Source organism: Coloeus monedula (genome assembly GCF_965178545.1).
Source record: "Coloeus monedula genome assembly, chromosome: 20".
In the NCBI taxonomy this organism is placed as follows: domain Eukaryota; kingdom Metazoa; phylum Chordata; class Aves; order Passeriformes; family Corvidae; genus Coloeus; species Coloeus monedula.
The window spans coordinates 7,448,677-7,472,597 of record NC_138800.1 but is presented as its reverse complement, the minus strand read 5'-3'; the positions used below and the strand labels follow the sequence as shown (position 1 = coordinate 7,472,597).

At 63.0% G+C, this 23,921-nt stretch overlaps 1 protein-coding gene across 3 annotated transcripts; it reads right to left on the bottom strand.

Annotated features, from left to right (window-relative positions):
- Nucleotides 1-1,062: 1,062 nt before the first annotated feature.
- Nucleotides 1,063-23,877, bottom strand: ABR (ABR activator of RhoGEF and GTPase; the record flags this gene model as incomplete). 3 transcript variants are annotated; one of them, XM_082294540.1, is made up of 22 exons in its annotated part: nt 1,063-1,701; nt 1,865-2,012; nt 3,660-3,765; nt 4,026-4,160; nt 4,624-4,763; nt 5,002-5,111; nt 5,205-5,264; nt 12,542-12,673; nt 12,786-12,883; nt 13,022-13,096; nt 13,549-13,653; nt 13,799-13,874; nt 13,948-14,070; nt 14,184-14,349; nt 14,437-14,558; nt 14,882-15,022; nt 15,154-15,206; nt 17,278-17,338; nt 17,965-18,072; nt 18,480-18,665; nt 19,141-19,245; nt 23,770-23,877. In XM_082294540.1, 22 exons carry the CDS (start codon nt 23,875-23,877, stop codon nt 1,612-1,614), a joined length of 2,448 nt encoding a protein of 815 aa, XP_082150666.1. In that variant the 3' UTR covers nt 1,063-1,611. The 3 variants fall into 3 exon arrangements, with proteins under 3 accessions (XP_082150666.1, XP_082150665.1, XP_082150667.1); XM_082294539.1 differs by lacking the exon at nt 23,770-23,877 and adding an exon at nt 20,925-21,225; XM_082294541.1 differs by lacking the exons at nt 12,542-12,673; nt 12,786-12,883; nt 13,022-13,096; ... (10 more) ...; nt 19,141-19,245; nt 23,770-23,877 and adding an exon at nt 9,335-9,650.
- Between the last annotated feature and the right edge of the window lie 44 nt (nt 23,878-23,921).

The window sequence follows — 23,921 nt, the reverse complement described above, 5'->3', positions numbered from 1 at the left end:
GAGGACATACCTGGTGCATCGGTGGCCGGGCTCTACCTGGAACAGTCCATAGTTGGGAGGGTAAAGGCAACGCCGCTGTGAGGGACACGCTTGGTCACTTCTCATCCATCTCTGTTTGGCACAGGAGAGTGCAGGGCCAACGCAGTTCGGGAGGTGGGGGGCTGTTCCCACAAGAACACGGACTCCGCTCACAGAGCGAAAGGTTTCGTGTCCCAACAGGTACCAACACCTACGTGGGAGTGTGGGGGATGCCTGGGGAACCGGGGACTCGGGCAGCCTGTCCTGCCTTGGGACATGGCGTGGTAACTCCAGCCATCAGCTTGGGAGGGGTCAAGAACTGGAGCCACTAAGAAACAGACCTGAGCTGGCCGGGCACGGCTAATCCAGCAGCAACTGCTTTGGGAGAAAGACAGAACGAAGCATTTCTGCCTTCAATCATGAGGGCCATGAAGGCTTTCCTCCTCCCATCCTTCTGTGCTGGTTCCCAGGCTGGGTGACCATCCAGCTGCTGCAGAGCACTTGCCTCTGGCAGACAGGCTGCCACCGAGGCAGGGCCATGTGCTGCCATGTGCCCAGTGCAGCAGAGAAGGCCAAGGAGGGACAAAACCCCTCCTTGTCCCCATGGCCATGGCAGAAATGCTGGTGCCCTGGCAGGCTCTGCCACGGGGTGCATGGCAGTGCTGGGCTGGCAGGGGTGTGAGTACCTCACCATGGCAGAGAGAACTGTACAGCAGGGACCTCCCCACCAAATTTCCAAACTGGGGAAATTTGGGACCCCATCAGTGCCAGAGTAGATGTGGGGTCAGCCCATGGTGATGGAAGCAGACCTGCCTGGCTGGCCGTCCCTTCAGCCTGCTGTGGATCAGGACCAGCACAGCACCTCTGGGTCCAGCCTTGTGTGAGGGGTTACCCCAAAACGTACTCGGAGGCGAAATCCAGCAAGGGGAGGAACCGCCATGCCACACACACACAGGCAAAGCACAGGGCTGGGGCTGGAGAGGGGACTGGCCTGAAAACACCCAGAAGAGCCATGGCAGGGAGGAAGCAGCTCCTCTGCTCTCGTGGTCGCGGGTTTGCTCGGGCCAGAGCAGGATCCAGGCACAGGGTCCAATGTTTGCACAGGCAGCAAAGCCAAAGCAGAGCTGGTCGTCACCGTCACCGGGGAGGGAGGCCCGCGAGCTGCCGGCCTTGGAGCGAGCCGGTGCTGCACATGCAGGCGTGGGCAGGGGAGCTGGGCAGCAAACAGGCACTCGTGGGGCACTGCAGGCTTCAGGCAAGGGGTGCCTGGTAGGAGTGAGTGGGTGGAAAGGAGTCCAGGAGAAAACTAGCCAAGGGGGAAGCCTGTGTCCACAGCCCTTGTCAGTCACTACCTCTTCCGTTGAGCAAATATACATAAAAACAATTCTTGAACACAAGAAGGGACATAAGACACGACTACTTTACAGAGAGGGCCTGGCACCTGGTGGGACCGGGCCACTGGAACGCGATTGTACAGGAGCTGCAGGCGGCACCGTCCTGGGTCTGGGCTGGTCTCCCTGGGGGGCTGTGATCCAGTCCGTGTCCCCCAGCAGGGAGCTGGAGTGTTTGCAGCTGGTGCCTTCTGCCTGCAGGCTACACATCCGTGGAGAAGTAAAGTGTGTTGCGTTTCAGCTCGGTGAAGGAGATGGGAGGGTGCTGCAGGTAGTAGAGAAGGACCTGGACCTGTAGAAGGGAAATGGGGGGTGTTACTCCAGAAAGGGAAAGAAAGAGCTTTCCCTTTCTGGAGTAACAGCTTGTAAAGCCACCTTCCAGCTTGTCCCATCCAGCAAAGAGTAACAAGTCTACCCATACAGGCAGGTGAACCCCTCCATTACCCAGCTCTTACCTGGGCCATCACATCGTGGGACCAGATGTCAGAGGCCAAGGTGAGGTGTGCCTTGCTCTCCCCCTCTGAGGGTCTCAGCAGTGTTGGCCCAAAGACCGTGGCCAGATTGTGGAGAGACATTTTGTTGATAGGCTCCTTTTCAGCCACCCTGTGGGGTACAGGGAGAAAGGCAGTGTCAGCCCCTAACGCTGTTCAGGAGCGGGGCAGCAATGGGGTGAAGTGGGGGGCAAGGGCTGCTCTCCCTTCTCCCAGCAGCAGCACGGCACCTCCAGCTTTCCACTGCCCTTTGCAGCCCTCAGAAAACCCAGGTGCAGGGCAGGGAGCTCTGCCCCCTTCACGGCCTCCGCTGGAGCCGCCGGGCCTGGCCGGGAGCCCTGGGTGTGATGTGGCAGCAACCAAGCCCTCGCTCGCTTCTGAGCTGCAGGGCCTCCACCCTTCCCGAGCCTGCAGGGTACGGGGAACTCTGCACCAGCCCGTGCCCCCTGCACCCACTCCCCTCGAGGCTCCCTGCCCCGACAACCCTGTGGGAGCCCTGCCAGCACCGAGGGAACCAGGACCACAACATTGCCATGTTAGGAGGCAGCTGTGCTCCCCGGCACAGGCTGCTCGCTTGAGCCCCGGCCAGGGGAGCAGATGTGGGAACTGGCTGTGCCCGGTTCTCAGGATGGAAATGGATTTTTCCTTCTCCATCCCCCAGCATCAATCACTTTTTCTGTTTGGTTTTAGCCAAACCAGAGGAACAAAAAAAAAAAGTTTCATGATGCAAGTAACATGAGCTGTGAGCCCCAGTCCCAAGCTCTGGCCAGGCTCTGTGTGCTGCTCTGCTGCCCTCCCATAGCCCTGTGCCTTCCACGGGTTTTGGGCCCCCCAGAGAGCCCCAGTCCATGAGTCCCCAGGTTCAGATGTGCCTCATGTGGGCCAAGACAAAGCCTGTCAAACCACACACTGCTGCACTCACTCTGGGACAGGTGACATGGGGTGTCACCTGCAGCTCTGGGACACGTCCACAGAGCTGACTATCCTTGGTTCTTGGCCACCCGCTGCTGACAAGTGACAGGCATTGTTGCACCTTGTTTTGCAAGGGCTATTGCTGGGCTGGTGGGGAGGGACACAGAGCTGTTTTCCTGCTAAGGGGGACACTGCACAGCTCCCAGTTGATTCCCATCCTGTGCCGAGGCCAGCTGCTCCCTGCAGAGCTCATCCAACCAGCTGCACACAGGCTGCAGCAGCCAAGAGTTCCATGTTTCCAGAGGTCGTGTGCTCCCTGCAGAGCTGACCCGGATCACTGGCCAGGCACGGCACAGACCCTCCTGGTACCATGGCCAGTGGTCCTGGGACACCAGGGGCTACTCTGGAGGGGCAGAATGGCTCCAGGATCCCCCCAGCATCCCACAGGGCCCAAGGAGAGGAGATGTGGAAAGCCAACACCGACATCAGGCGAAGGGTCTGAACAAGCTGCAGCCTGGCAGGACCCTGGGGAATGTGCCAGAGCCCAGGGAGACAGGGCAAGTGGGACACACCTGGAGCTGTACCCTCTTGGAATGCCTGGGAAAGGACCCCTCTGTGCCTGCCCAACACTGAGCTGCTGTTGCTGGCCCTGGCTGCTGCCCACAGCCCTGCTCTGCACCAGCACAGCACCATCTGCCTCCAGTCTGAGATCAGCCTGCAGCTGTGCAGGCACCACAGGAATCAAACAGCAGCTCTAACTCCATTCATGTCCCATCCCCACAGCAAAGCAGTGAGACAGACCCATCCTGCACCTCCCAACCATCCCAGGCAGCCCCTGAGCCATTACCTTTTCAAGTGCTCCAGCAGGAAGAGGAAGGTGATGAGGTTGGGGTCAGGCAGCGAGCGGAGAAGGTGCATCATGCAGTTCTCCTTGGCAGCAGGATCCGAGAGGGCTGGAGGCAAGGAGAGAGGGCTCAGGGCAGGATCTGGTGCAGCAGCAGGACCCACCATGGCCAGATATCTCCTGGCAGCCAGTGTGTGAGCACTGGGGAGCAGCACCACGAGCTCTGAGCTGGCCTGGAGGTGGCAAGAACAGCCAGGACCGAGTGGGCTGAGCTGGGAAGGACCCTTGGGAGTCTCCCATCCCAGAGCAGGCAATGCCAAACAAAGCCACGTTTGTGCATCAATGCCTTCCCCATCCCCAAGTCCTTACCTATCCCCTCCATGAAGGCGGGGTAGAGTCTGTCAGTGAGGAGGGGCTCGGGCAGCTCACGGAAGTACAGCTTCAGCGTGCCAGCGATGGCATTGATGTCCATGTCACTCAGCATCACCAGGATGTCCTTGTTATCTGTCCAGAGAGCACCCACATGTGAAACCTCCTGCCCTCCTTCCCCTCTGGGTCTCTACCCTCTGTGTCACTGCAGCTATCCAGACAGGCTGCCAGCTGGAGGGCAGGGACAGCACTGCTGGGATCACAGCCCCATTAGCCAGGCTGAGGCTGGGAAAAGCCGAGTGGTTCCCGCCTGGCTGGGCAACAGGACGTGGAACGATTTGCAAATGCATTTGCAACATTTCCCTGACTCAGTGTCTCCCAGGAGCCAGCCAGGAGCGGCGGCAGCTCAGAGGCATCGAGGCACAAACAGGGCTGGGATCTCTGGGTGTTTCTGTCCCTCCTCACCCCCAGCCCCTCCCTGGACACAGCAGCTCATCTGTTCAGTGCAATAACCAAACCCTGGCCTTGCAGAGGGCTGGGGGGTCTCGGTGCCTGTGAACCCTCCCATGGGAACATCAAGCTCCCCCAGGACACTCACTCGCATCAAAGACAGCTTTCAACGCCTGGATGTCAGTGGCGACTCCAGAGATCCTGTAGATGCCAACCTCCTCGATGCCCCTCTTCTCCACCTCCTCGATGCACTGGCGCACGATGTAAGGCACCTTGGAGCGCTCGCGCCTGGCTCGGGGAGAGGAGCCCTCAGCAAAGATTCCCAGGGGAACCCGTGGCAGCCAGCCCAGCCCTGCAAACCCCAGGCCAGCAGCAGGATGGGCATGCAGGTGGGAAGGATGGGGATGGTGAAGGGAACGGGCAGGTCCCCAGCAAAGGCCAAGCTCCCCGGTGTTGGCGGGAGCAAGGGGACTCAGTGCAACCCCACACCCACAGAGCACATCAGCCCCCACAGCCCTGCGCTTACTTTGTCACAACGCTGATCTTGACCCCGAAGACACCAGTCTGCTTTTTGGATGGGGTCCTCTTCAGGCTCATGTCCCTGCTTGTGAACTTCATGGAGAACTCCACCTTGATCTGTGGGAGACAGGGGGTGAGTCCTGGCTGGCCTGAAGGCAAGAAGGGGCTGCCTTCACAGCGAGGGGCTGTGGGTCCCCCGGCCCTGCTTACCCCATTCATCTCAATCACGTCCATGTGCCAGTTTTTTGTCTGCACGGCCTGTGGGTCCAGCTGTGGGGAGAGATGGTCTGTGATTTCTGTGGGGACACAGCCCCATGCCAGCCCCGCTGTCATCCCAACCTGGTGGCCCCCAAAGCCCCTGATCTGCAGATGATGTAGGGCACAGGACATGCTTTTCCTGGGCAACGTGCTGCTCATGACCCGAGGGTGGAGAGGTTCGTTCCCCTTTGGGGTCTGGGGTCACTCTGGCTGTGCCCTGAAGCCAGATGGGCTCAGCCCCCCTGTCCTGCCCTCTCCCCAGAGCCCCTGCAAGGCAGTGCTTTAACCCACACCCAAGAAGCAAGAAACTTCCAAGAAATTAGGACTATTTCTGGCGGCAGATTGATGAAACAGAACTAGGGCAGCATTTTCCATGCAGAAAAACAACATCTCCCCATAGCCAAGGCTATTTATAACCCCTGGGAATGACAGGCTCTGCTATTTCTGGCTTTGGGGCTAGCGGGGGACTCGGTGACGCTGCCCCGGCGCCCGGGTGCCGCGGTGAGGTGCTGGCATTCCCAAGGCTCCGGCACGTGCCGTGGTGGGTTCCGGGCTCCAGGGCTGGGCAGAGGCGGGTGCAGTTGCCTTTTGGGGCTTTTTGGTCCCCAGCTGGTGGTATCGATCCGGCCCCATTGATCCGTGTAATGCACGGGGCGGGCAGCCAGGCACTAATGTCCCCTTGGGGAAGGGGAGGGGATGTGGGAGCTGGTGGGGGCTCCCAGGGCTGGGGACATGCAGCTGCCAGGCCACACTTGCGCCAGGCACACGGGGTCACTCCGCAAGGACACAGGAGTTTCCTGCAGCTGCTGGGTCAGGAGATGCTCTGGGCGAGTGTAAAGATGTCCAGAGCTGCTGCTCCAGCCACGGAGCTGCTGTTCCCCTGCCCATAAAGTCACTGCATGTCATGATGGGGGGCACTCTGGGGTCCCTCATGTCCCTTCTTGCACACCAAGACCCCACAGTCCCACGGACAGGCTCGAGCTACCCTGGCTCTTGGCACAGACCCAGCACGGTGGCACTGCCACATGCCCAGCCCTGTGTCACAGTGAGCCCGAGCAGCTCCACAGCCATGGGAAAATTGTGGTCCCCAGCAAGACAGAAATGCTGCTGTCTCCAGCACAGCCCAGGAATGGCTCCTGACACGGAGCCCTCCCTGATGCTCCAGCCCAGCACATGCAAGAGCCCGGAGAGTGCCACGCTGCTTCCTCCGTGCCAGCCCTGCGGCTGCTGGAGAGCAGGAAAAGGAAGGCTGCAGCTGCCCTGGGTTCCCATGGGACCGTGCAGCAGGTCTGGACACTGAGATCACAAGACTGCAGCCAGACCACAGCCAACCCCGGTCCTGCTGCTCCAGCTCCTCTGTGTTCCCCCCCAGCACCGCATCCCCCACGGTGCTGCCATGCAGCCACCACGGCCAATGCCACCTGTCCCAGGGACTTTCATCCATCCCTGTCCCACTCACTGCAGCGAAGCCCCTGCGTCCCCCAGCCAGCTCAGGAGCCTCCCTGCTCCACAATGCGATTTAAACTGCAGCCACCACATCCTTCCCCTTTCCCATCCCCATCCCTTGGGTCCCTCCAGCTCTGATGGCCCTGGCAGCTCACATCTGGAAGGGCTTTAGCAGAGCTCTGAAGAAAGCTTTAATGAAAGCCAGGTTGGCTGCCGCCAGTGCCGCAGACCTTACCCTGAGCACGTCACTTCCCCACAGCCCCTTCCCCCTGCATGGGCAGAACCATCCCACAGCAGCCAGCAGGGCCCGAATTTGGGCTAGTTCTGCTGGCACCATGGGCCTGAGCCCCCTTGCAGCTGGGGCAGGTCCCTGTGCCCCTCTGGGGCACTCACTGTGGCCTGGCCCTGGTGTTCTCTAACCCTCCTGGCCAGCACCCTGTGCAGCAGCAGCAGCAGCACACAATGCTGCCACTCCCCAGTTTAAGCAAAGCCGCGTCTCCAGGTGTGGGAGGATGGATGGGAGCATCCACCCACAGAGCCAGAGGCAGCTCCTGCCCACACAGTGCTGGGAAACACCCAGCTCCCAGCACCATCTTCTCCTCCGAAGGGAGCTGCCTTGCTCCAGCAGGACGCAGGGACATCCCAGGTCAACAGGGAACTCCTGGGCTGGGAGCCCTGGGGAACAGCCCCCGAGGCAGCACTGTACAGGATGAGCTGTCAGCTCTTCTTTGGAAGGTCAGATGGCTTCAAACACCAGCCTGTGCCTGGGGAAACATCTCAGCCAGGTCGCGTCTCCAGGCTGCTCCCTCCTGTGTCTCAGGGACTCTCAGCCATGGTGGTATCCATGCCCGCTGCGGTGCCACGCTCATTCATGGCGAGGTGAAACACCCTCTGTTTGTTGCCACAGGGATGTGCCATCATCCTGGTTTCCTGAATTATCTTAAGGTGTTTACTTGTAGGACAAAGCCCTGGGATGTGGAGGAACAGACGACAAACATCCTGGCAGTCCTGCAGCACTTTGTGTGTCTTGGGGAGATCCGGCTGGTGCTGACCCCCTCTCCTACTGCTTGTCTTGTCCACGGGACAGCTCCAGACTTAAGGTGATGAGGCCATGTCCTGGAATTTTGTCCTCAAGACACCTCCAGGTCATGGCACTGTGACAGACCCAGGCAGAGGTCCAAGGTGAGGAGCTGAAAGGGCTCGAAATCTTTATGGTGGCTCCTCAGGGCCCCAAACACTGGGATGCTGTGGTGGGGGGCAGGGGCTGCCAGGCTGGGCACGTCCCTTCCTCATGTCTCAGACCCATGAGGTCAGCCAACCATCAGCCTGGGTGAAGCCATCAGGAGCACACTGGTGACTCAATCAGCGAGGTCATCTCTGCCAGGGCCCTGGGGAGCGGGATCCCGGAGGAGCTGCTACAGCCAGCATTGCTTCCCATCAGTGTGGCACCCACAGACTCCCCAGCCTGGCCTCCTGTGGCTGCCCAGGCAAGCAGATCCCTCACCAGACCTCCATGCCAGCAGCTCCCTCCCCAGGGAACAGCCAGTGCCCGAGCCCCTGGCGCCATGGGACAGAGCAGCCCCCACACCACCAAATGCTGCCAGTAGCAAAGCACAGCCCCCCAAAAAAGCAGTAATTCACAGACCCGACTGAGAGCGACCCGAGGAGCAGCAGCAGCACCCACAGCCCACCAGGACCCCACACAGACCTGCGGGGGCCACATCCTGCCCTGCAGCCCCAGGGCTCCCGGGCAGCAGTGGGCAGGGAAGCCAGCGGCCGCAATGGGCACGGGAGATGAAACCCCTTCATGTTTTGACCCAGCAACAGCGGCCGGGCAGCCTCCCCACAGAGGCCTAGCTGCCCCTTAATCCCCTGTGCGGAGCGGTGGCACAGAATCGAGGTTAATGCCGCTGCGTCACACGCGGCCCCGCCGCTGCCAAACCGAACCCCCACGGGCCCAGGCAGCTCCTGCCCGCGGCCACAGCTGAGCCCCGAGCCAGCAGCTCCCTGCGCAGGGGGACGCCACCGAGGGAAACCCCCAGAGTCCCCCATAGGGCTTTTGGGACAGCCTGCAAGGGCGCTGTCCCCCTCCTTTGTCACCTCTGTCACACATCCCTGCACTCTGTGCTCCCACGGAGACGGGCAGCACTGGCTGATGTGGCTGCGACACAGCTGTGAGCTGGGGAAAGCCTGGATCGACCCGGGTTGCAGGAGGGGGGACGCAGGCACTGGGTGTTGTGGCACCCCAGGAACACGGCCCCAGCCAGCCCAGAAGCATCACTGCCCCCTGGGCAAGCTCCAGGGCTGGGCAGGGGCTTCCCTGCCCTGCCTGTGCAGGACCCGCCGGTGCAAACAGCTCAGCCTCCCCGATCCTGTCTGCACACAGAGGGAGAGGGAAGGAGGAAAACGAACACCTCACAGGCTGCCAACTGCATCGAAGAGCTCCTGAAGCACCCAAACAGCCTCCCTGCTCCGTGCACAGACTCCAGAGCACTCACTCTCCACTCAAACAACACAGCCGCCCGTATCAGAGCCCCCCCACCAAAAAGCCACGGTCACCACGCACAGCAGAGCCCGGCGGAGCCATCCCAGAGCCCAGCACCGTCCCCTGCAGCCACCCCCCGCACCCGGAGCACCTTCTGCCGGAGCAGTTTGCTGCGCACCCTGCCCCAGAGCCGGGCGCCCGTGTTCGGGGGCCGCTTCCCCTCGGGCTCCTCCACGCCGCGCTCCGGCTGCTGCTCGCCCCCGGGGCCGGGGCTGCCCTCCGGCTGCACCAACACCTCCGTCATCGCCACGATCGCTTCGGCTCCGGGCAGGCGACGCGAGGCTGGCCGGGAGCGTCCCCGCGGCTGGGTCAGCACAGCACCCGCATCCCTTCTGCCGGCGGGGAGAGGTCAGCGGGGGCCGGCCAGGGGAGCCCTACTGGGGCGGCGGGGCGGCGAGCGGGCAGGGCTCATCTTCAGGGTGTGAGCCAGGCTGGCGAGGCGGCGAGGCAGCCCCAAAAACCTCCCTCCCCCTGCGAGGAAGTGACTCAAAGGCAGCCCCCCCCCGCCGGCGGCCCCCACGCGTTTAACTCTCGCCCTGCCGCCCGCCGCCGCTCGGGAGCGCTGGGGGGGTGCCCGGGCTCCCCGCCGCCGTTATCCGCCGCTATCCGCCGCTATCCCTCTGCCGCTATCCGCCGCTATCCGCCGCTATCCCTCTGCCGTTATCCACCGTTATCCGCCGCTATCCCTCTGCCGTTATCCGCCGCTATCCGCCGCTATCCCTCTGCCGCTATCCGCCGCTATCCCTCTGCCGTTATCCGCCGCTATCCCTCTGCCGCTATCCGCCGCTATCCCTCTGCCGTTATCCGCCGCTATCCCTCTGCCGTTATCCGCTGTTATCCCTCTGCCGTTATCCACCGTTATCCGCCGCTATCCCTCTGCCGTTATCCGCCTCGCCGCGCCAGCGGCAGCCGCGGCCCCGAGGCACCGCCGCTGGCGGCTGCAGCGTTCCTGGCTCGGCGCAGGAGCCAGGCTGGCTCTCCTGCTCTCAGCAAGGGGCACGGGGATGAGGCTTTTGGGGTCTGTTGTCATGCCTAGGGACAGCTGGGGACCCCCATGACCCCTCTGTGCATCCTGGCCCTTGTCAGCCCCGCTGCCAGGGGGTGATGTGGGCAGGGAAGCCCTGGAAGGGTCCCTGCCTGCTGCTTCTCCTGACAGGCAGGGACATGGTGAGGCGTTGGCTTGGGGGGACTTGCACTGCCCCCCAGTCCATCCCTCAGCAGCCCCTGGAGTCCACATGGGTCACTATGACTCCCTGCAGCTCTGGGGTGCCCCAACATCACAAATCCCCCCATCCAGAGTCTCTGCCAGCCCAGGGAAGCGGACAGACAGACAGGCAGCTATTACCTGAGAGTACAGCAGGCACCATGCCCATGACAACACAGGCTCTGCTCCAACAGCCACAGCCCTCCTGTGCATCAAATGAGCTGAGGAAGGGGTTCCTGAAACCCCCTTCATGCACCCACTGCCTGTCTCCTCATGTGCCCCAGGGCATGGGGGCCAGATCCATCCTCTGTCCTCTGCAATGTGAGCACAAGCACTCACAGCCTGCTTTGCCCACCACAACATCTGCCTGCCGTCCTGGCACAGCACCACGCACCCCTGCCAGCACCCAGCAGACATGGCCCAGCTGCTGGGAGCAACTGGGACAGCTCAGAGCTGAGCCCTGCAGCGCAGGGGACACAAGACCCTCATGGGGACACAAGCCAAACGTGGCAGCCCTGTCCACAGCATGTTCCAGCTTTAAAAACTGCAGACAAAATGGGGTTAACAACAACAAAGCAGGGTTAATGCCAACCAGGAGTCACACCTTTCCACTGAGCAGCCAGTGCTGCTATGTGGAACCAGCAGCAGCTCATGATGAGCCCAGGGACCAGCTGGGGTGAGGAACATCCAAGGCAGCATCTCTGCCTAAACAGATCAAGGACAAGAAGGGGGGCAGCTCTGGGGCTTGACTACAATCCACTGCCCATCCTGTCCTGCCCTGTCGCCCAGCCCACCCCTGGGGCAAAGGCCAAGCTGTGGCTCTGGGCAACAGCAGGACAGCCCCAACCCTGACACTCTTCCATCCATCCAGATCCTCCTTGGGATAAGCAGCCCCAGGGCCCTCTCCTCTCCCTTTCTTCCCCCACAACTTTTGCACAGCGGGTACGAGCTGTGCTGTCCCTGTCCCGACCCCTGCATCTCCCAGCATGACTCATGTTTGTTGATCCAGGCTATTTCCGAGACTGCAGCTGGACTGATCCCCGCGGGACACCGAGCCCCTTCCCTGCCCTGGCCTTCCCACTTGGCCCAATGCCACCCCCACGCCACTGTTTCCTGGGGGAGACAGCAACAGACGGGTGATTCCAGGTATGAACAAGCCACTGGTGAAGCTGAGCCCCCACCTCCCTCCCTGTGCCCCCCTCCAGTGCTGTTTCCCCACAGCATCCCCTTCCCAGCAGCATTTCCATGCTGCTCTCTGCTCCCCTGGGACCTGCCCTCAGTTGCTTTCCCACGGAGCAGGCAGCCATGATGGGCCCTTTGAAGTGGCCCTGGGTCGAGGGCTGTGTCCCAGGCATGCCCCATCCCCAGTACTGCCAGGAGGGCAGCCAGGCTGTGGTGCCCACCAGGAAAACACAGGGACACCCCCATTCCAAACTGCGTCCCCCTGCCCTAGGCTTCCCTGCAGCCTGGCCAAGGTGGGTGCAGGGGGACTGTGGGGTCTGGGGGCTGCCTGCCCCCTGCTCCATCCTCCTGGTCCTGCTCACCTGAGAGCATCTCAGGGCAGCCCAGGCCTCCATCCTCCCTGCCTGGCAACCGCCAATCAGAGGCGGCTCAGCTGTTGCCCTGGAAACCCCTGTTGCCATAACAGCAGCGGATGGAAGCACAGGGAAGGCAGATGGTGGCAGAGGGGGACACAGGAGGGACGGGGGGCTGCACATGCAGAGCCCTCCCTGGGGCAGCTGTCAGCCCCTCCCTGCAGCCCCCTGGGGCCATGGCACAGAGAGCAGCGGAATGGAAACACTTCCAGCTGGGGCTGGATGCACCTCTGCGGGGTAGGTCTGGCTCTGCCATCTCCACAAGGCCCCTCTCACTTTGTCCCACCTTCTCCTGCAGCCACTGGACCCCAGGACCATCCCCCCCATGCCTGATGCCCACCCACCTCACTGCCTTCAACCCCACAATTGCTGTACCCTGCTCCCAAAACCAGAGCTCTCTATCCCAGGCATCACTCCAGGAAAACCCTCCCAGCCCAGCTGCCAGGCCCTAAGGGGTCCACCTTCAGGTGAGAAGATGCCCAAAAGTCCCAGTGCATACCTGGATCTGCCCCTTGCCCATGATCTTGTCCACAATTTCATTGTTGTCCTTGTTGAGTTTGGTCTTGTCATAGCACTTCTCGTAGCAAAGGATGCGCAGGGACTGGGAGCCCTCCAGCTCGATCTCAAACTCCTGGGGTGTGGAGGGAGGGTGTCTCAACCCCAGCACCCCAGAGCAGCTCCAGAACAGGGGTTGAAGGGAAATGGGGAGCACAGCCCCCTCCCCGCATCCCACCTTCCCTCACCTCATTCCACTGCGGCTCCGTGGTGTCTCGGAACACCCTGGTCTTGGCTTTGCTGACAAAGTAGCCAAAGGAGTCCACCTCCAGCGTGCAGTAGAGGTCTGGGGGAGCAGACATTGCTCAGCACCCCAGGAACATCCCCACCATCTCCCAGGGGATCACTGTGGCCAGAGCGGGGTCACGTGCTGGACCCCAACTCTTCTGAGCCCACTCCAAGCAGGGTGGGCACCCAGACTTACTGGCTGACTGCTTGAAGCCCTTGGCAGAGTGGACGATGACGTGCAGGAACCCATAAAGCCCTGGGGACTCGTCATCTGTGGCAGGAGAGCAGAGGCTGTGTCAGGGCCTGGGGCTGGCCACCCCCGAGGCCACCTTTGCCACAGCAAGCATGGTGCCTGCAGTGGTACCCAAATGCCCCCAACCCCCTGGAGGGACATCCCTAAATTCTGTATCCCCCACTGACAGATATCCCAAGCTCTCCTGCTGCTGGACAGTCCTGGGGGAGGTTCCCAGTGGGGCTGGCTGGGTCTCACCCTGGGGACACTGGTCCTGCCCAGCCCACGGGGGTGCTGGAGAGAGCCCAACAGCAGCCCCATGCTGCAGCCGGGATTGTGCTGTCTGGGAGCCCGACGCTGCTCTAGCAGTGCCACCTGGTGGGAAGCTGTTCCCTGCACAGCAGGGTCCCCGCTCCAGCCCAGGGACCCCACAGCTCCTGCCCAGCATCATCCTGAGCAAAGCAGGACCCACCAGCCCAGTGGTCACTCACCGTCCTTGTTGCTGGTGACCGGGATGTTGTGGACAGTGCGTAGCTTGAAGCAGGATCCCGTGAGCACCTGCAGCTCCACTGAGCTCAGGACAAAGGCCTGGAGGTCTGGGAGAGGACAGAAACTTCAGAGGAACACAGCCAGTGCTGGTCACGGAGACTGGAGAGCACCAGACTGGGATCCTACAGGACCTCCCTGTGACCTCTGGGAGGGCCAGGAGGCCCAAGGGGGCCTTGGCAGCCCCAAACTCACCCTTTTTCTGCAGTCTCTGGATGGCCTCCCTCCACTCAGACCGCTCGTAGTCGGAGGAGAGCAGGAAGAGGTAGCTCTATAAGAGAGAGGGGGATGTGGCAGGCTGTGTGCAGGGAGGGCTGAGCCCAGCCCCAGCCCACCCTCCTCACCTTCCCGTTGCGGTTGTGGATGCGGAAGGGAATGGCAGGTGAGTTGAGGAGCAGCCAGAATTCGTTCTCAAACATCTTCTTCTTGAGGCGCTCGATGGCCCGGCTCTGCCCCTTGTTGGCTTTCTGCAGACGGGGAGCAGAGAGGACCTTCCACAGGTGCCCCTGTCCCCCATGTCCCATCCCTGATCCCGAGCAAGGCACCCACTCCGACAGCAAGTCCCACACCCTTCTCTCACCTCCTTCTGCACCTCGCTCTTGATGGCTGAGATCTTCATCTTCATGTCCTCCAGCTCATGGTCGGGGATGACGTGGACCTGCGGGCAGTGCTCCGACTCCTCCGGCGAGGGGAACACCAGGTCGGCCAGGGGCACGTACCACTTGCAGTCGTACTGCTGGTGCTTCCTGCAGGCAGGGCACGGATGCTGACTGATGCCTGACACCCTCCCTGGCACAGCCCCTGGCCCACTGAGGGCCCAGCACTCTCCTTACCCCACCGCTGTCTTCTTCAGCTTGGCACAGAGCAGCACGTCAGTGAAGAGGAAGACATGCCGCAGCTTCCGCGAGCCCTCCGACAGCTCCACCAGGAAGCCATCCTTGACAAGCTGCCGGGTCTGTGGGGCAGAGGGGCTGCTGTGAGAGCAGGCAGGGAGCAAAGGCCAGCAATCCATGGGGAAAGGCCGACAATCCTGTCCCTGTCTGTGGCTCAGCCACCAGGAGCATAGAAAGGTCCATGTCCTCTATGTTTAATAAGGTACCAGCAAGCAGCAAGGACCAGGTAGAGCCCTAATCTTGTACCTAGAACTGTATCTGGAGGAACCCCTCCAAGCCCTACCCAGGCACCATGGAGCTCTTCAGGATGGAGACACCGGCCAGGGGCTGGCAGAGAGCTCAGCCCTCACCCTGTGCCCAGCCACTGCCCACCCTGCGGGCTCACCTCGCCCTTGGGGGTGGTGACCGCTGTCCTCCGGGGATCGATGTCCTCATTGATGCTGGAGAGGAAGTTCTGGGAGATGCGGAGGGCATCCTGGAGCAGCGGGTAGTCAGGGTGGTCAGCTGGGGTGTGCTTGAGGAGGTCCTGGAAGGAGACAGGCACAGGTGAGCAGCTCGAAAGCACCCACCCTAGAGACCCCCTCATCAACTGCAGATCCCCAGGAGCAGCAGAGACAGAGCTCACCACCATCCCCCAAGGACTGGCATCACACTCACATGCAGGACGAGGGTGCTCCGTGTCACCCGGTCGATGGGTTTGTACAGCAGCGCTGAGGGGAGAGAGAAGGTGTCAGCAGCCACCTGTGGCTGGAGCCCTGGCCCCTCTCCCACCTGTCACAGACAGCACAGGGGCAAGGAGGGGAGCCCAGATGCCCAGAGAGCCCCCCTGGTCTGCACAGAGCTCTGGACGAGCATCTGGGATCAACAGTCATGGTAGTGCCAGGAGCAGTGGGGAGCCACCAGTGCCAGAGCCCCGTGTCCTGCTGTGCTGGAGGCACGAGGAACCACAGCCAGGCTGGTGTGTGGTTGTGGGTGGTGAACACCACTGGCACTGCAGGAGGAGGGCAGGGCCTCCGTGGGAGGGGTGCACCCACGCTTGCTGTGCAGTGGTTGAGGAGCGGAAGAGCCTCTCATCACCCTCAGCAGCTTTTTCAGTTTCCCTTTTGGCTCAGCGCTGGGTCCCGTCCCTCACCGTGCTCTGCCACCCCACGGGACACCCTGTACCCACCTCTGTGCACCACCCCAGCCAGCCCTGGGTGCAAAGGGGAGCCAGGCTGCTCCAGCAGCAGCAAAACTCCCACCTACAGAAAACACGGGGGCCAAGGCATCATCCCAACACCGTGTCCCTCCCCACAGCCCCCCATGACCGCACATGAGGCCCCACTCCGGCCAGGGGAGCAGAGTTGCCTCACACACAGGGTACAGACAAGCCCTTTCTCCTGCCATGCACCTTCCCAGCAGGAAACAGCCCCAGAGGCTCTTCAGAGGCACATTTCAGTGGAAGCAGACAGACCCTTCTCCTCCTCCCCAGCTCTTTGGGCAGGAAAAGGCACGGAGCCCACTCACAGTGCTGCTCCCTGTGCCTGGCCACATTCATGTCTTCCCAGGCTGCTTCCAGCCAGGCTGATGCCTCTGTGTTTTCCCTTCACTTTGGAGCACTTCCCTAAACTGCCAGGGCTGAGAGGAGCCAGGTTTCAGGCCATGGGAGAGAAGGGAAACATGCTACCTCCTCATCCTGGGCTGAGTCGTGGGGAGCTCCCATCCCCTTTATCCCAGAGGGTGCTGCCTCACAGCACCCGGTTCTGAGAGAGGGTGAGCAAGGGGTCTCTGCTCAGGAGGTGAGGATGCCAGCCTGAACCCTAACCAGAGGCTGCACCCCCACAACTCCACACCAGAGGGTAAAACAAGAGCCCTGCTCCCTGTGACAGCCAGCAAGAACCCTGCTCTGGGATAAAGCGGGGCAGCCAGGGTATCCCCCCTTTTCCACCACCCTAGACCCACAGGAAGGATGGACTCTCCTGCTGCCAACACCACAGGCACACACAAAGCTCCGGGGAGCCCCGGGAGGGGTTGTCCCAGCACAAGCGAGGAGCAACGGGCTCCTTGTGCACACAGTCGCACCAGCCTGGGACCCACGGGCAGCAGCAGGCAGGGACGTCTGGTGCCTCTCCTCCCAGCCATGGAGAGATGGACATTCCAGCCCCCACGATGCTGGGGCAAATAGGGACCCCTCCCCATCACCACCCACACGGCACAGCGCGGGCAGAGGGGGTCCCCCAGCCCAGGATCCCCCTGCCCACCCCAGCTCCTTCTGTCCCATCACCGGCACGAGCCCCTGCCCGGCGGGGACGGCGGGCGCGTGGCTGCGTGTGCCGGAGCCAAGATGATTCAATCGAGCCTGGAACAAAGACGCTCCCAACTTCAGCCTGCAGAGCACGACGCAGCCTCCACCCCCCCGGCAAAGACCCCGCGGCATCACTCCCCACCGGCACCCCAAAGCGGAGCCGCCCCCCTCGCCTCACCATAGGTGCAGTTACAGCAGAGCCGGACAATGACGAGGATTTCCATGGCAGCCCCGTGTCCGCGCAGCCATCGCTGCCGCCCCGCAGCAGCTCAGCCCGGCTGCGGCACAGCTCCGGCCCCTCCGCACGGCTCCCGGTACGGCCGCGGGCGGGGAGGAGCGGTGGGCAGGGGCTGGGGGGCTGCCTCACGCCCCCAGCATCCTAAAGAGCCGCGACCCTCCCTCCCCGCCGGCTCCGGGCACAAAAAGGGCTCAGCAATTCACCCACGCCGATGCCGTGCACACAAAAGGCTGCGTCCCCTTCCCCACGCCCGCCGTACCCTCCATGGTGACGGACGTGTGGCTCTCCTTCGAGTCCTTGGGGCCCTTCACCTTCAGCTCCTACGGAGGGAAAGGGCCATCAGCGCAGCCCGCGGGGGGCTGGGGAGGGGGGGAAGGTCATGGCTCAAGGTCATGGGGTCCCCCCCAGCCTTCCTGCACCCTGCTATCTCCCCCCGGGCCCAGCCTGGCCGTGCTGGAGGCCACACACGGGTGCTGGGTGGAGGAGTGGGGGATGCTGCCTGGCTGGGAGCAGCTCTGGCTGTGCCCAGCAGCTGGGGCATGGTGGTGATGCCACCAAGCTGAACAGGACAAGGGGGGGCAGGTTGTAGCCACGGAGGTCCCCATTTCTGTAGGGGATCCAGGCATGGAGATGCAGGCAGCAGGAGATGAGCCACAGGTGCCCAGCACCCACTGACACTGGATGGGGTGGTGACAGCACGGGACAAGCCCAACCTGAGCTTACACAAGGTGGGGACAAACTTGTGCAATGCCCAAAGACCATGGCCCTCCAGCAGAGCCCCCTGTGGCCCAGCCCTTGGGGACAGTCCCTGCGAGTCCCCAGGGCAAGGAGAGCATCTCTGCGGGGCAGACATGGTCAGCTCAGCCACGAGGACAGTGTTCTCTGCCCTGTGTGGCACAGCCCAGGCACAGCCCTGTCCCACTGGCACAGCCACATCCCAGCTTACCTCCGAGATCTTCTGGAACTGGTAGTTGCTCTGGCTGCACTTCTCTGCAGTCTCCAGGGCGATTTTGTAGTTATCCACAAAGGCCTTGTAGACCCCCAGCTGGCTGGCCTGTGGGGAGTGGGGGGTTAGCTGGGCACCAGCAGGGTGCTGAAGCCCCCCACTGCACCCAAGGGCTCAGGCAGCCTTTGAGGTGACACTGCCCAGAGCTGTCCACTCCTGGCAGGACACTCAGCCAGCTGGGGGTCACATGCTTGGCTCCTGCTCAGGGCAGGATGGTGGAGCTCCTGCCCAGCCCTGTGCCTCCATAAACCTCCGAAATCCAGCAGAGAGATAACAAGTGCCTGGACAGCAGAAGCTGAAGCTACAGCACTTCAACCTGGCCTCTCCTTCTCCTCTCCCCAGCATGGTCATGGCATCCATGGGCACAGCCCCTGCTGGCACTGCAATTCCAAACTCATCACAGCTCCAGCCCTTCTCCTCTTCCAAGTGGAGCAAGACCTGGGGAAGGTGCGTACCAGCTTCTGGAAGAGGTGGCCCATGGTGACGTTGCTGTCCCACTGCTGCACCTTCGGGCACAGGCTGTCGTAGAACTCCTTGTGGATCTCATAGATATCCTGGATCTTGTAGAAAATCGTCTCGATCTGCTGGAGGGTGAGGACAGGCTGCGACGTGGTGGCCGTGGCCTTCAGTGGCTTCATGGGCTGCCAAAGAAGGGAGAGTTTGAGATGAAGGCTAAGAGAGGAAGGCTGGGGATGAGGAGGATCTGAGGCTGGGACAGATGGACCAAGGGGCACTCCGGGCTCATGCATCCCCGGACTTCCCCGTGGCGGTGGTGACCCTGTGTTGTGCAACAGCGTCTCGCCATGAAGGTCAACTAGTCCACAAGAGGAAGCAGGGCTATAAATATGTCCCCAGCAGGGACAGGGACATGGGCAGCAGGGGAGGTGAGATGGGGGTAGCCAGGACAGAGCAAAGCTGGCTGTGGTGTGGCTTCTGGAGCTTTGCTCCCACCCAGGCTGATGTGGCTGGGAGAAGCTGTCCAGGAAGAAATTACTCCATCCATCCATCCATCCATCCATCCATCCGTCCGTCCGTCCGTCTGTCCATCCATCCATCCATCCATCCATCCATCCATCCATCCCTGCTGGGGGTGTCCAGTCTGGGGGCTGTGCTCACCAATAAGAGGGCCTCCAGCTGGTTGATGTAGATCTCTTCACTGGCCAGGAAACCAGAGAGCACCAACTTCCTCATCTCCAGGCCTTTGCCAGCATCCCGCTCGCCCTGTGGAACACAGCAAGGAGCCTGGCTGAGCCAGCAAATGGCACAGGAGGAGACCCCTCATCCCACCAACCCATTCCTGGCATCCCCACATGGCCACATCTCCCTGCCAGTGTCAGGGAAGCTCCATGGCATGTGCCTGATGGGCAGCAGAGCCCATCAGGAGCCAGCTGGGAAAGCAACGAGCTGCGCTGGCTTCTCTCCCCTCCCTGCTCCAGGCTGGCCACGAGCCCGGCGCCGCTGGCAGCGCTCCAGGATGGCGCACAGCATGGCAGGACTCTCCCAGGGCAGAGTCCAGAGACGCCCAGTGAAATCATGCTTGGCGCTGGATGGTGCTGCCACGTGACGCGGCACCACCCTTTCCCTCGGCTGAGGTTTCCCCTGGAAAGTGCCACCCCAGCAGGCACTGCCCAGTGGCACTGGGGCAGGTCCCAGTGCCCAGGTCTGCTGCAGCGCTGGTGCTCCGGTGGCATGACCCTCATGGCAGGGGGATGGCTGGGCTGGGGGGCTCTGGGACCCTCGGCAAGGATCTGCCAGTGCCCAGGCACGGACACCCCAGCCCCTGGACCATCCTTGGTCACGCCTTGGCCCCTCCCCTTAAAAATCACACTTGAGGACCAGGCTTTGCCACCCAGACAGGGACCAAGCAGAGCCATGAGAGCACCACTCTAGGCCATTCAGGATGGTTTAGGGGGGGACATTGGTCCTGTCTCACCTCTGCCCATGACAGCCCTGGCTGTTGTGCCAGGGGAGGTGGCAGCTGCAAACACCTGGGGGGGGCACAGCCCCAGAGTGGGCATGGCTGAGGATCAGCATCTCCCCACCCCACTCTCGTGTCCATCAGCCGGCCCTGGGCACTGCTGTGACAACCAGGGTGTCCAAGCTGCCACGCTGCCCCATTAAGGCTGGGCCATGGTGACCAGCGCAGCAGGAGGGTGTGCGGGGGGGCCACTTTTATTCACTGGGAGCTCGTGGGCTCTTTGCCACAGATTAGTCACGGGCTCTTCCTGCTTCCCCCAGCCTGGGCCCTGTGCAGGGGCTCAGAAGATAAGGGGCCCACCCACGGCCGGGGCCCGCACACCCCACGGGGACGATGTCAACTGGACCCCCGTGACCCAGAGCAGTGACTCTTACTCAGGGCTCTGCGGCTGCCCCATGCAGGAGACCCCAAGAAGAGCAGGGCCGGAGCCCTCTTCCAGCACCGTGGCAGGGTAGGCGTGAGAAGGATGCTGAGCTACACCTGCCAGCACAGGGGTCTCTCCAGGTCCACTCCCCAGCTCTGTTTTGGGACTGTTGAGGAGTTTCTGGTGGCCGAGCAGTGGGGCAGAGTGTGAAACCAGCCCCTTCCTGAGCATCCGGTGCCAGCTCTGCTGAGCCACGCAGCCCCCACCAGCAGCACGTGTGGCCCTACTCCCCCCTGGGAGGACAGCTGGGTGGTCACCCCACTCCGAACCCTTCACACCTGGAGCCTGGCACAGCCCTGCCTTGTGCCCCTGGCCACACTCCTGGGGGAGTGGTGGGGCCGCAGTGATGCTCCCGTTGCCCCCAGCTCTGCCCCTCGTCAGCACCCACCGCATTGCCCCAGGAGCTGCACCAACACCTGGGCATCACCTGCACCAGCAGGATGCCCCTTGTCCCACACCCACTGCCCAGCACGGGAGCAGGGTCCCCCCGCTGCCCACCTTCTCGCCGGCCGAAAACGGAGACACGGGGCTGGTGGGAGTTCCTGGCTCAGAGTCATCTTCGTCCTCCAGCACTTTATCCAGGTACCCTATGGCCTCCTCTTCCTCCTCCATGGCCGGCCGGGCAGCGGGGCGCAGAGGGGACCCCACAAGGCTCCAGGCAAGGGGCTCACGCGGCTGAGCTGTCCCAGCCTGACTCAGCTCTGGACGCCGGCCACCAGCGCGGGATGAAAGGAGCCATTATGGGATCCCCGGTGCTCCAGCCTGACCCAGCTCCGGCCTCCCAGTCCCCGGCGGCCCGGGCGCTCCCGGCGCGGCTGCGGGGCCGCCTGCGAGCGGCGGCGGCGGCTCCGGGCTCGGCAGCGCCGCAAGCACGGGGCCAGCCCCGCTCCCGGCCGGCTCCGCTCGGCCCCGGGGCCGCGGGCGGTGCAGGGGCCGCTGCCCGCGCCCTGCGCCCCAGCCGGCCCCGCCGCTCCGCCCTGCGCGCTGCTACAGGAAATGCTCCTCGGCGATGGAGGTGGGGCTGCTCCGCCGCCGCAGCCCGGCTGTGGTCAAGGCTGGGGCGAGCGGCAGCCGCCTTCCCCGGCCGGCTTTCCCGACGTGTGTCCAGCAAGAGCCGCGGGGAGGGGTCCCCTGCCAGGCCCCCCGCGCTCTCACCCGGCAGTGGGAGAGCATCCCGTCTGTTGTAGCCCTCTGGAGCCCCGTGTCCCGAGGGAAGGCGGAGTCGGACCATGGGGATTGCCACCGGCGAGAAGTGACCTTGGAGGGCAGCAGCATCACCAGGTCCCACATGGGGACCTGGCTCTGCACCCCCAGAAGGTATCAGACCTCTCCCTGCCCCAGAGGGGACTCGGGGCAGTGTCACACAGCTGAGCCGTGTGTGTTCACGCATATCTGCCGCACATATCACCGCTGCCCCAGCCTGACCAAACCCGGGGCAGCCAGGACATGGGGACACCAGCAATGGACATGGGGACACTGTGGGCCTTGGCAAACGGGGCAAGAGCAGGCTGGAGGAAGGGACACCAATGCAAGAGCTGTTTCAGCAGTTTCCCCCAGGCTCCTCAGAAGCAAAAGGGGAACCAGCGGCTGCATGTGCTCTGCCCACAGGAGCCATCTCTTCTCCCTGCACCCATCTGAGCCTGCAACAAACTCCTGCTGTGAGATGTGGGCAGGGAGACAGACACAGGGACTTTCCAGAGCCCGTGTCCAGCCATGTGTCCATGTCACAGCTCAGCTTTTGCCCTGCCAGGGCACCACAACCCTGCCCAACCCCAGTGGGGAATGGTCCCTGTCCAGGGGAACGCTACCCACAGTGCCAAACCCAGCAGCACCCAAGCAGGGGCTGGGACGCCATTCCACAGCATGACCCATGTTTCCCAAGTGGGAGAGGGAGGGTTAAGACGTGTCTGCACCCAGCAGTCGCAGGCCCCAGACATGGTTCCAGCTGCCCCAGGAGCTTGCAAGATGAGATGCCCCACCAGAAACTTCCTCCAGCCCTCTCAAAGGCAGTGACACCAGTCCTGCCTCACTGGAGGAGAGCAGTGGGGTGAACCTGGCACCCTGTGCCACCAGCCACACAAGCACAAGCCTGTGCCCCTCGCAGGGCTTGTATCCGAGGCGGCTCTGCCAAGCCCCAGCACAAGCAGCTCCAGATAAAGAGATGGAAGCAGAGCTGGCACTGGGCTCCAACACTTCCCAATCCTGTCAGCGACAACCAAGCCAACGTCCCTGCCTGTGCCCAGATCCAGCGGGCCCCACCAGCCCTCAGGGCCACCCCTCTGCCAGCATCTACCCCCAGCCCTGCTCCCCAGAGCCACCCTCTGCTGTCCCTGCTGGCCTCGGGGTCAGAGCCCAGCGCCCACAGCCCCGGCACCGGAGTGTCAGGGCTGGGGCTCGAAGGGCTGGGCTGGGGCACAAGGAGCCCTGGGCCCGAGTGGTTTAGAGCCAGCTCCGGGATGGCAGCACCCTCCTCGCCCTCCCCAGGGGCGCTGGGTGCCGGGACGACGATGCTGCGCAGGGCGACCCTGGGGAGGAAGCCACACCTCTCCCTCTTCTGCCTCAGCATCCGGGTCAGGAGCTTAACTCTTTCCACGACAAAAATAAAACTTCACTTTCCCCAGCCCGGGCAGTGGCAGCGCCAGGGGATCCCCCAGCTCGGGGCTGTGCGGCTGCTCCCCGCACCAACCCCAAGGGGCCGAGGTGCCTGCCTGGACCCCACTGCTCCCGGGCTTTATGGAAACTTTCATTCCGGAGAAAAAAACCCTTTTTTCCCTTTGGATCCCGCCCCGCAGCTCTCCGGGCACCCCTCCTGCTTTGGAAAACCGAAGGGCTTCCCAAGGATGCGCTGGGAACAGCAGGGGTTACATCTAACTTGTCCACAGCGAGGGGGGCACCGCGTGTCCCCACCCCTGCTGGTGACCGGTCCCCGAGTGCCACTAGATGGAGCCGGCAGCCCGGCGGAGCCGCTGCGCCCTGTCCCCAAGGGCTCCCGGAGCTGGGGACCCGGGAACTCCCCGCTTCCAGCACGCCCGGCCGTGCTCCCAACCCGGGACCCCGCTCTCCGGCCAGCCCATCCCCTGCGGGCTCTGCATGGCACGGCGGGGCAGGGACACGGCGGGGCAGGGACACGGCGGGGCAGGGACACGGCATGTCCCACGGGCATGGCACGCCCCGAACTGCAGCTCCCCGGCGCCCAGAGTGCCACGGCCACGGGAAACTGAGGTGCCGGACACAGTGCCCCAGGTCAGAGCAGCATCACAAACACCGCTGACACCCGAGCTGAACACCCAGAGCCCCGAAGCCCCCCGCCCCCGGTGCAGAGCCCCGCGCCGGCAGCACCTACCCCTGTGCCGAGGCCATCGGTGGGCGTGGGCGAGACCCCGTCCCCGCTCTCCTGGCCGCGGGCGCTGAGCTGGGGGGACATGGTGGGCGACTCATCGATGTAGGGCATGGTTTCCGAGCCCTCCGGCAGCGCCTTGGGCTCCTCGTTGCCCT